This window comes from Tympanuchus pallidicinctus, unplaced genomic scaffold, assembly GCF_026119805.1.
Source record: "Tympanuchus pallidicinctus isolate F22 unplaced genomic scaffold, pur_lepc_1.0 scaffold3, whole genome shotgun sequence".
Taxonomy (NCBI): domain Eukaryota; kingdom Metazoa; phylum Chordata; class Aves; order Galliformes; family Phasianidae; genus Tympanuchus; species Tympanuchus pallidicinctus.
Genome location: NW_026294747.1, coordinates 23,937,760 through 23,949,804, shown reverse-complemented (window position 1 = coordinate 23,949,804; position 12,045 = coordinate 23,937,760). Strand labels below are relative to the sequence as shown.

General features: G+C 45.6%; 1 protein-coding gene and 1 long non-coding RNA gene across 6 annotated transcripts in view; both read right to left on the bottom strand.

Annotated features, from left to right (window-relative positions):
• ITPKA (inositol-trisphosphate 3-kinase A) overlaps positions 1 to 3,044 on the bottom strand; it is a 38,162-nt gene extending 35,118 nt beyond the window's left edge. For all 5 annotated transcript variants that reach the window (XR_008208906.1, XR_008208907.1, XR_008208905.1 and 2 more), the window contains exon 1: positions 2,367 to 3,044. Coding sequence is in view for 1 of the 5 variants with exons in the window: in XM_052692518.1 (XP_052548478.1) it covers positions 2,367 to 2,870 (504 nt within the window). In the remaining 4 variants the exon portion in view is untranslated. The remainder of the gene's footprint in view (positions 1 to 2,366) is intronic.
• A 964-nt stretch (positions 3,045 to 4,008) lies between these two features.
• On the bottom strand, positions 4,009 to 11,569 carry LOC128085332 (uncharacterized). Its single transcript, XR_008208908.1, has 3 exons — positions 11,353 to 11,569; positions 10,555 to 10,615; positions 4,009 to 4,119 (listed from the first exon to the last, which is right to left on the bottom strand). It is a non-coding gene; the product is annotated as an uncharacterized LOC128085332 (long non-coding RNA).
• Positions 11,570 to 12,045: the final 476 nt, after the last annotated feature.

The window sequence follows — 12,045 nt, the reverse complement described above, 5'->3', positions numbered from 1 at the left end:
CGTGTATTACAAAAAGAAGGGCAGATTCCTGGGATCCAAGCTCTCAGAGGTACTGTGGCAAGGGAGGGAGGGATGAACTACACCAGCACACAACGAGCAGGTTAAAGATTTAGCTCACTTAATTTATTAGGTAGCATCACAAAGTTTTTGATACTTAGTGCCGCAGTTCTAGAGCCCGAGGCACAAGTCCCAGCTTGCCAGCCTGCTGCACAAATGGTAACGAGACGCAGGTGTCCATGGAATGCAGGCTGCTGGTGGGGCAGTTTATCCCATCATCCCTACAGGTGTGGAAAAGTAATTTGAGCCTTAAGGACATTTTACCAGGTGTGAATACTTCAGTACTGAAAAACTAAAGAACACTGAAGCTGCACTGAACTTCAGAAACTTGCAAGAAGCTTTTTATGAGACTGAATTCTCACAATACCTTTCAAGGTCTCAATTTCTCATACACCTAAATGAAGAGGACGTTCTTTCAGTTTAAAATATTTCTTATATGGCAATTTTTATTCATCTATGAGTGATCCATAAAGCTTTTTTTCTGTTAAGAAGTTTTCTTTTCTTGCCATTAAAAGATGAAAAGAGCCTTTTCCAATTTCTCACAGTGCCTAGATACTTCCTATAATTCAGATTAATACCATTCACATTCACTTACATCATATGCTTCAGATGCACTCACGCAGAACTACAGAGAAAGATACAGAAGAATGATTTAGGAATCAGTATTATATACAATATCACTACTTCCAAAATGCAAAAGCAACCTCAAGGCAGCTCAGTTTCTCACCTGAAAAACAGTTCTTGCTTTAATTTATGTGTATAGACAAGTGAACAGATGCTACAATGCCATCCCAGAGTTCTCCATGTAGCTTAAGCATTCCCAGTAAACTCTGGCTCTATATTTACCACATGTACAGCCCAGGATTACCTCCACGTAGCTCATTATCACACCCACTCTCCCACTGCAATAGCAGCGTTGTTGAGTCAAAGGATCCAACAGCTCTTTTCCATCTTTAATTCCAGTTCTTATGCTACTTCCACAAAATCCCTGCTAGCACAGCACATAGTTCAGAAAAGAAAGGCATATGGTGACAGAGCAGCAATTGTTTCCCTCCACACACCAATTTCTATATCAGGATAGAAAGTACAAATTAAGAAGCGTCATTACTGGTTTCTTGGAACACAACATGACAAAGTACAAAACTTTTTTCCCCCCAAGTTGATGCAAACAAAGCCAATATTGCGCACAACATTTTAGTTCCTGTACTATGTGTCCTCTAAAGTAGTAAACCCACAATTAGCATGAGAAAGGTCCAGCTGGAGGTATCACGAACAACTAGCATTACTTCTTGCATATGTATTTTTTTCAAAACATATGTTCTGCTTGAGAACAATAGAGTGCCAGTAGGTTGGCAGTAGAACAACAATTTAAGTTATGGTCTCAGTAAAGGTAGGAGGAAGAATTTGCTAAAGCAATGTATTTCACTTCAAACCCCCAAGAAGCCCATTACAGACAATCAGGCAAATATATGTTAATGGCCATGGGGGGAAAAAAAAAAAAAAAAAAACAACCCTAACTAAATGCTTTAAAAGTGCACTTCATGGATGAAAGCTGCCAAATTACAGAGAGGATTTACTGAGAAGAATGCGCTGCTGCCAGGATGGACAAAAGCATGCATTCTACCCAATCCAAGCTCCTCCCCATCTCCTGTCATGCTCACAGCAAGAAGCAGCTCAAAAACTGACAGCCACAGACTCCGGGACTGGAAGAGACAAAAAGAAAAATAATAATAACCCCGCTGGCAAATGCCAGGAAAAATGTTATTTTGAAGATCTAACAAAAGAGGCTGTGGAAAAAAAAAAAAAAAAGAAAAAAAAAAAAAAGAAAGAAAGAAAAAAGAACAAACAACGAAACAAAGCAACCAAAAAGACCCGAGTAACGAGCAAAATAACACCACTCAAAATTACTGGGACAGCAAGCACAGTTTCACAGGAAACCAAGCACACCTGATGGGGTTTTAAAAGAGCCAACATCAAGAAGTGCTTTGAAAACAGAAGCTGCAATGCGCATCATGCAACGCTTGGCAGGAGTTTCCCAGAGTTTGTGTGCAAGGAGAAAAGCGCAGTTCCCCCCCCCCCCAGCCGGACCACCAGCCTTTCCAAACGAGGATGCTCGATGGCCCCCAACCAGGCGATCGGCACCGGTGGTGGAGCCGAGCGCCGTTCGGCACGAGTCTACTTCCCTCCCTCCCCCCTTTTTCTTTCTTTCTTTCTTGCTGTCGCTGTAGTTCCTCCGTCGGTCCCGTTTACGGAGCTCCCGGCCCCCCGGGCAGAGCGTCCCGGCCCCACGGCTGCGAGCCGCCCCCTACCTGGTTGGAGTCGTCGCCGCGCTCCAGGTGCACGATGCCCTGGCTCCTGCCCTCCGTGTCGCTCAGCACGTCGTCCTCCGAGTCCTCCAGGAGGGATGACGAGCCCGTGGAGGAGAGCGAGGAGGTGGACAGCCTGCGGGACTGCAGGTGCAGCGAGCCGCCCGTCCTCAGCCAGCCGCCCTCCGCGTGCGCCGGCGGCGCCTCGGGGCTGCCCTGCGACTCTTCGCTCTCCTCGGCGGTGACGGTGAGGCGCGGGATGACGGGCGGCAGCACGCCGTTGGGGGGCCGGCAGCCCCGCTTGGCCGGGTCGGGCAGCTGCCGGGCGGCGGCGGCGGCGACGGCGGCGCAGCGCGCCTCGAAGAGGGAGCGCAGCTCCCCCACGCTGAGCCGCGTGGCCCGACTGAGCTCCGGGCTGCTGTGCAGCGCCGCTCGGGGCTCCGCGCTGGGGTCGGCGGCGGGCGCCCGCCGGGCAGAGCCCCAGGGATGGCGGCCGGGGGCGTGCATGAGGGAGCGCCGCGCCCGCCGTGCCGCCGGGGAAACTTCTTTGTTGCTCAGCCTCCGGCCGCCGCTCGCAGCCCGGCGGCGTGGCTCATGTCCAGCCCGCCCTCCCCGGGCGGCTCTGACTCACCCGCAGCCCGTTACCGCGCCCGCTGCCCCGGCGCCAGGGCCACGGGGGCTCGCCGAGCCTTCCCGCCCGCCGCCGCCCCGCTCCGCCTCGGCGCCGAGGGGAGGAGCGAGCTGAGCCCCGCCGCGGGGAACCCCGGCCCCCCCGCCCCTTCCTTGCCGCCGCCTCCGCCCTTTTGGTTTCGCTTTCCCTCGAGCGGCCTCCGCTCCTCTGAGGCTGCCTCAGCGCCCGCCTTCCCGCCCTTACCTCGGCACGAGCCGCCGCTTGCTCCAACGGCCGCCGCCTCGCGCCCACCGCCCTCCAACGGTCGCCCGCTCCCCGGGCACGGCGGCTGCGCGGCGTGGACGAACCCCGGCCCGAGCCCCCTGCCGGGCGGCTTCGATCGCCTTTCCAAAGCCTGAGCCTTCCTGTGCCCGGCCGAGGCGCGTGGCACGGCGCACCTGGGAGCTCTGCGGCCGCGTGGCACGTCCCGGGCTGCGCTGCCCACGAGGGGTGGCTGCCGGGCAGCGCCGCGTTCCTAAAAAAACCTGAACTGCGTGTCTGTCTGTCAGCGCTTTGCTGCAGAGCCGTGCTAAAGAGGCTCTCCCAAGCCCCGGGCTGCTGGTGTGCCCCGCTCTCCTCTGAATGAGTTTCTCCGGATACCGCCCCGCTTTGCCGCTGCTTCCCCGCTGAACTCCCGCTGCCTGAAGTGCAGCGTGATGTGACTGCAGGCACTGAGGAGAGCCGTCCTGCCTCAGGGTTCCATCAGCCGAGATGATTAGTAAAATTAACAACTGGGGAACCAACTGCTGAAGTCTTCAACCCAGTTTTTGCTCATTTATCTCACTTTCCCTACACCCTTCCATCTTCTCTCCCTGGCTCTCAGGCAGGAGCTCAATGGGTGGAGCAGAACGGCCGCGGTTGGGCTGCCCAGCCATGCCACGCTGCAAAGCAGAGCCTAGCAGCCCACCTCATTATGTCCAGCTGGGGAGCCCCACAAGCTCAGTGTTTTTGGACACCTCTCTAGAATTAGGTGCAGTGGGTTGGGCAGGGCAACAGCTGCCCCCAAATTAGGTATGCTTACCAGAAACTTGCAGGAGAAAATGGTTGGCAGTGCAGCGTTTCCCCAGCACATGTGGAGCGGGTGTCCTGCAAGGAACAGACATGAGCCGGTCTGAGTTCTCTCTGGAAGAAAAGGCAGTCACCACTTTTATTACAAACTGTGTAAGTCACTTCAAATGTTACAGTGCAGAAAGGCAGTCTTAAAATACAGTTAGGCCCCACATACTGAAAGGCATACCTGAAAGTGCAGTTTTATAACTGATGGCATTATGAGAAGAGTCACAGTGAGGAATGTGTAGATACCACAGAAAGCAAAGTAGCCAATTTAAAATGAATCTGAAAGATTTCACATCCACAAGTTGGATGCGCTGAGCTCATTTCTGTAGCCATGACAGCTGCTGCCCATTGGCAAGCAGGACAGAAAGAGAGCTAGGGCAAAGGTGAGGAGGGAAGGAGCCCTTCTGCAGGCAGAAAGGCAGCTCAGCATCCAGCATCTCTGTGCCAATGCTCACTGCTGATTCTGCAGATAGAGGATTATGTGAGGTCTATGATGAGAGAACTGGACTCAAGTGGATTCCTCATTTAGGAAATCTTGTGACTGTAACGAGACTCACTTCACATACGACTGAGTTAACTTTATAGTTATAAAACATATTTTTAAAGGATTTATTTTCAACTAATAAACATGAAACACTTGTAACACATTTCATTTTAATCAACCAATATATTGGACCGGGCTCTGAGCACCTTGATCTAGCTGTACGTATCCTGTTCACTGCCAGGGACTTGGACTAAACAGCCTTTAAGGGCCCAACTCAATGATTTCATGTATAAAAATAGGAAAACAACATTTTGACAATATCAATTAGTAGCAATTGGTTAGATAGGATTAGATCTGGTTAGTTAGCTGCTTTTGTAACATGTCAGTGTTAGAGAGCTGCTGATCTCTGAGGTTTAGATGAAATTTAATTTGAAGTCTTTCCGCACTAGCAGGAGAATGAAAGACTCTGGTTTGTCAGGTGGTGCTGCATTAACTCCCAGCTGCACAAGTTTGTTTTAGGAAAAGTGATTGTGGCCTGACGGGAGAAGTGCTGAGAAATTGTATTTTCCACCTGTGAAATGCTGAGATCCTGGCAACAAAGGGCTGTCAGCATTCACTAGTAATGCTTGGCAAGAGCTAAATCTGGAAAAATATGAAATAGGTGTCCCTCTTTTGCAGATGTGTGTACTGACATACAGATGGCAAATGAGTTGGCTGCAGACGCGTAGTGAGTCAGGGGCGGAAAAGGGCGTTTGATTTGTTGCTTGCTTCTCTAACCACCCGCTCACATTCCCATCTCCAGGGCAATACATTTGTCTATCTCAGTCATTCTGATTCATATTGGTATTCTTACTGCTGTGGTTTCAAGTTTCACACACTCCTGCTACAAAAACAACTTTCTGCCTTTATTTATATTGGCAAAAGAAGAGACTATTTTGTTTTCATGAAACCTCTTTCTAAACATTGTTATCATTAACATGTTACTTATTCCTTTTAGTTTGCATTTCCGTAGGGTGCCTAAGCCTTGACAATACAAAAGCAGCAAAAGATGCAGTGAATGCTTGTAGAAGATTTGAAGGGTTTCACATAGAAAAGAGTTTAAATATGAACTAGAGGAGATCCTTGGGTTTAGTTTGGCCTACTCAATAAAATACTGCCCACATGAGACCTTACTGATGGCTTGGAGCTCAACAGCTGGAAAACACCACATCTTTCAATTCAGTGTGGGCCTAAGAAGACCTGAAAAGTAGCTGGTAGTTGTGATTCACATATTGCTTTTGGATGCAACACATACAAGCGAGATAACTCTTATATCAAGTTACAATGTCTCTTTCAGGACCAACTGGTGTAATGAGGGAAACAAACAAAATAAAACAAAATTAAAAAAAAAAAAAAAAGTAAAAGATGGGTCAGCTTTCATACGGGAAGGTCCTTCTTAATGATAAGAAGGCAAGTATCTGACCCTGAAAGCTGGTCTGGCGTAATGGAGACCCTGCCTGGCGCATGGCCCCTTCACGGCAAAGCCTAATGTTCCCCCCAGCGGCTGAAGCTGAGATCGCCATTGCTTTGGGAAGGGGAAAAGAACTGCTGGCGTGGCATGGGCTTGGCGACTCTGCAGGGTGTTTCATCGGCAGGAGGAGGCTGGGACTGAGCCCAGGTTATATGAGGTGAAAGAAAGCACTGTGCTAAGTGACAGCTATTTATTTTACAGATTAAAATTTTGTGGGCTGTTTGCCAAATTCCTCTTCAAGCCTTCCTCTGCAAAAGTTAGAGAATTTTTGATGTAAACTCTGCTTAACGGATCTGTCAGCTCAGTGTGTGCCCTGTGGAAAAGGATTTATGAATCTACTTTTACCCCAGAAGCAGTACAGCTGTAACTCAGGCACCAATTTTTAAAACCATACTGTGGATTGTTAAAGATGTACATGTGAAATGACACAAGCAGTTTTCCAGCCTTCCCTCACCCTGACCTTCTGGCCCAGAGTCTGAGGGACAGCACAGCACAAACAGAAATCAATTCTGTTTGAAATCAGAAATCAGCCCTGATGTCAGCTCAGCTGCGATCACCCCAAAGAATTAGACCTGAAAGGGGAGTCCAAATCTCATGGGGAAAAAACATGTGGAAGATGCTGTTGGGTTTAAGCAGTATATGACAGTAATCTTAGATATGGATTCCAAGGATATGAGAGATGACGTGGCAGGGAATTTGAGCAGATCCTCAGCTAGGAGAGGTCCGTAGATTTTGGGTGGAAGTGAGCACGGCTGTACTGATCCCAGTAAAGATCAGAGAAAACTGCAACGAAGCAGTAAACTGTGGAGGACCTCTGGTGGCTGAAATTCAAATTACATCCGTAAGTCATATTCCTGAACAAAAGTGGCTAGAACTGTTCAGTTGGCTCGTACAGTAGGTTATAAGAGCAGGAGCTGATAGGCGAGGCAAAACACATCGAGCACATTCAGAAACCAGCATCCCTGAGAAAACAAGCTTCGAGATAAATGATGTGACAACCACGATGGTGAGAAAAAACATAAGGCCAGGGAGAAGGAAAGAGTGCACGCAGCAACCTTCTACCAAAATGACCCACAGCAGCTTGCTGATGAGCAGAGCACAAGGTCTACAGAGAAGTGCTACAGGAGGTCAGCGCTCCACTGGAGGTGGAGAGGAAGTGAAAAAACACTTTCCTCCTACATCTGCCCTATCTCATACTGCAGGCTGTTATTGTTCTATGTTAAGGAACGGGAAGAGAAAAGCCTTTTCTTCCCATTTATCCCCAACACTCTTGCTGCTGGCTTCATGGCCAACATACCAGGCAACAGAATAAGCTGAAGGAGGAGAAAAGGCTCCAGGTGCACCGTTGTGTGATAGCAAGCACGTGCTGAGAACAGCAGCATTCACCATTAGCTTGACAGGTGCATTACCCCCGGAGTGGCTGCAGGCTGATAGAAGGGCATCAGAGATGCTCACACGGTTTCTGCTTGTACTCTGCCTGTTGTTGGCTTAAGCAAAAGATCTAATTTACAGGGATTTTATAAAAAAAATCCACATGAAACTCATGACAAAACAAGAAGAAGTGTTGCTGTTGTATGTTTGAGATTATTATAGATTTTTCTGAGATTTGAGATTAAAGCCAACTGTATTCCCAATAGTTCCCTATCAGCTGACTGAGAATTCAGTATGAAGACCTGATTTAAAGATAAGTCCTTCAGTGAAATCACTAATGAGCTTTATGATCTACATAAGTACAACTGCTATTTTCGACTAGCTACCTATAATGCTCTCAGAACATGGGGACTTTTCCCTATTCTTACAGTAACAATTACATTAAATTTTGTACATTTACTCCCAAACTATAATAGTGTAAAGAAGAGCAGGATGTGTCTCTTTATGCGCACCCACACCATCATTTCTAGAAGTTTAATTTTACCTGTTCCTCGTGTACTCCAGGGAAGTATATTAAGAGCAAATCATGCTTATTTCCTATCAGATGAAATTAAGACTTCTCAGCGAGAAGCTAACTCAGGTTTAACACATTAGAAAGAATAAATTATAAAACTTCTGCTGATTACAGAGAGCAATGAAATAGCATCAGTAGCTTAGATTTAAACAAAGATAAAAGCAGAATCTAATGTTTTCCAGAGAAAGCATCACTACTAGCATTTATTCTAACAGTGAATCAGTCATGGTAGCTGAGCTGAAATCGTCTTCATAATGATGGATGTTACTGCACAAATAGCAGAAATTCATATCCCAACAGTCACGGGCTTTTATTTCCCTTTGAAGTGGGAAAATACTGGAGAAATCTTAAAACTTTTTACTAAACCAATTTAATAGCTACATGATTTTTTTCTTAACAAATACTTATTTGTCCACACAGTTTGCTTTGCCAGTTCGTTTGACAAATTTTGCATTAAAAACCCAGTACATACTGTAATGTCATAGCCACACTCTAGGACATCAATGAGTCTATTTTAAGAAAAAGACAAGCAGAAATAATTACTAAGAAATGAGCAAGCTGGGTTTGTTTTTTTTTTTTGGTTTTTTTTTTTGTTTGTTTGTTTGTTTTATGTTGAGGGTCTATTTTGTTCTTGTGCAAAATTGCTTAGAATAGAGGGGCTTTTTAGAGTTTTTTAATATGTGCTTTAACGTGACCTAATTGAAAATTGTGCCTATCTGCTTACAACAACGCTGACTTTGGTGCTGCCTATTACCCACATGCCAGTCGGCACCTGTGCTCGCTGTCCCAGCCCAACAGCCCGGCTCACGGCAGCAGCGCAGCGGGAACGGAGCCGCCAGGCGGCGGGGCCGTTTCAGCACCGCGGACAGCGTCACGATCAGAGAGCGGCCCAACTCCGCGCCGCGGGGAGCCGGGCTCAGAGCGGGACAGGCTTGGTGCTTCCAAGGGTTACGCCGGTTCCTGCTTCCTCTGGAACAGGTATCTCCTATTCTGTTTCACCTTCGAGTCCAAAAGGCTCTGTACTGCCTCTGAAAAGCGTCTGAGAAGACGCTTAAAAAGTCAAGCATTGACAGCACTGTAACCTTAATGATGCACGGCACTATTGGTGCCGTGTAACCAGCAAACAGCCTGCTGCACTAAAGGTTGCAAGAGTAAATCACTAAGTAAATACAGTAATGTACAAAAAGCTTGCCTAAGAGTTTATTTTTTCCAAGCTTTTTCTGTGATAACATGCATGATATTTGAATTTCTTTTCATACCAGTTGGAAAGAAAAGCAGGTACTATGCTGAGTGGAAAACAATTTCTGATTTCTGCTTTAAATAAATGTTAGCTCTCAATTTCTCCTGAAGCAAACCATTACGAAGTCTAGCCTAGGATCAAGACCATACTTTGGTTTGTAGTCATTTTTTCTGTTTCTTTGCTTGTTTCTCAAATCAGAATTTAAGTTTCCCTCTATTCTCCTTCAGCCTATTGGATAAATTCTGAGGTTTCATATACTATTATCTCTCTGATAGGTTTCTTGAGTTCTGTACGTGACAGTAAACTACCCAGGACTCTGACGTAAACATTAGCAATGCCATATCTGTGTGCTGTAATGAAATACTACTGCAGAAGTAATAAGGAAAAAAAAACCAACGTTTTTTTCTGACATAAAAACACCTGTCAACATGATGAAAAACAAACAAACAAGCAAACAAAAAATGTCAGGGATATTTTCTTCCTGTATTTAATGTATTTACCTGTCATGGTTTTATGTTGTTGGGGTTTTTTTGGTTTTTGTTTTTTGTTTTTGTTTTCAGTATTCCGCATCAAAACATCATGTAGTGTACTGGGCATTAAAGTGTTAATGCCCCAGTTCCAGGTACCTATCCCTGCACATTACAGAAGTCATGGGATCTGGCCCTTCCGGGTGGGGGGTGATCTCTTACTGCCTGGCAGTGGGTGCTGGAGGCTGCTTTCCTGGCCATTTCAATCTCTTCAGGTTTGACTCAGTCTCGGGAACTCTCTCTCTCCTATCTTGTTTGATTTATTAGTCTCAATTTCAATTAAATTGTATTATATTGTGTTATCTTGTATTCCGGTATCATAGTAAAATTATAAGTTTTCCTCCATAGATTGTTGCCGCTGTTTTTTTCCTCCCTTCCTTCCTTCCCATTTTGTGGGGCTGGAGTGGGGGGGTGGGCAGGGGCTTATTGCCCCCCCCATCACAGGCATAGATTGATCTAGTCAACTCCGTGACATTACCTTACATAAGTGCCATTTTGCAAAGCTGCATGGTGACCACACAGGAAGCAAAGGAAAAAAGCACAGGGAGAAGTCCTTTACTTCCCCAGTGGGACAGCTGCCAACCTGAAGATCAGTCTTCGATTTTAGCTCTATCTATCTATCTGTTTATCTATCTATTTTCAGTTGGGAACAGTGACTATTAATTACCCCGTTTACTAAAATCTAATTACTTTTCTTCTTCACATCTGTTGGAAGAATAATGAAGCTAGTTTCACTTAAAATGCTATTGAAGTACTTACCAAAGGACTTGAGAATTTGCCTCATGAGGACAAAAGCACCTTCAGAAATGAAAATGCTGGGCTGAAAAGATATAGGAAAACTGAAATGAAGTTTATGGGTATTGGTTTTCATTTTAGGAACTGCACTTCCCTCAGTAGGACAGGTAACTTTGGGCCATTTTTTATAAAAACCTTCTATCTTTGATACACATATATATGGGCTGCTGAAAAGCAATGTTATCTGCAGCTTTTATCACGCAAATACAACAGATGAATTTTATCTGAGGTGAATAATAAACATATTGAGCTGCACTTTACAGACAGAATGCCTAATGGAAGGTTGCACCTTCACACATAACTATGTAACGCCTTATTTTCCAGATGATCATATGAAGGTCATAAAAAGATTCCAAGAGAGTGAGTGGATAAATTTCTTCGTGAGCCAGTAGTAGAGATAAAGCACACAAAACAAAATGCATGTGCAAACACAGGCAACTGAAAAACACTGAATCATAAAGTTACAGCTTAATAAGGAAGCTGATAAGTTAAATTCATAATGCTGTATTTTCCTAACAAGTTGCAAGGAAAGAGAGCAAATTGGGTAGTCCACAGATCCATTAGAGAGGAATGTTTGTAGCAAACAGAAGACAAAAGTACTGGGCTGAGAAAACAACTTGTTTGAAACTGAATTCTTGTTCCAGTAAAAGAGGGATGGAATCAGAGGGAGAAAAGCAGGAGGGAACGAACAGGCACGAGTCGCTTGAGATACAAGACTTCAGGTTAAAATGAAAGGATTGGAACAAACAAGACAGCACATACCTCTTTTTCCGACTATTTCACTCTTGCCTGGCACACACTCCACCACCAGATGGCCTCATAATAATCGGTTACTAGCTTCAAAGACCTACGGGCATTTGAATCTGTTAAATTTCCAAAGCTGTGCCAAAAAAATATATGCTTCTCCAAAAGCCTACCCATATACAACTGAAGTTTGAACAGCTCCAGGTTCAAGTCTGGATTAGAATTCAGGTCTCATGTCCTGCAACCTTTGGATGTAGGACTATGGTTCAGTCTTATTAATATGAAAGGTATAACAGTGATAAGAAATTCACAGTACAAATAGGAATATAATCTGGGTCAAACCTGAGTTCACTCTTTCAATCCATGCAACACTCCCAAGTTCACAGGACTGGACACAACTTAGGGCACCTTGCTTCAGGAGAGATGGAGACTGCCTGGAACTGCAAATACTTCAATCGGAGCAGGAAAAAAATAAAAAATAAACAAATCTGTGAAACACAGCCCGGATGCTAAGCCTGAGAAAAGGGGCTTGATGAGCTGCTAAAAAACAGCTTTGTCAGTCAGCTGCAGGCAGCAATAGGTGGCAGGGCCAGGAGATAAAATCAGGAACGTAGTAGGGGATATCGGTGCCAGGAGCCAGCAAAGAACAGCTAACAAATTCTGGTACAGATAGACTCCTGGGATCGATTTCAGGCTCACTTTCTACAACTT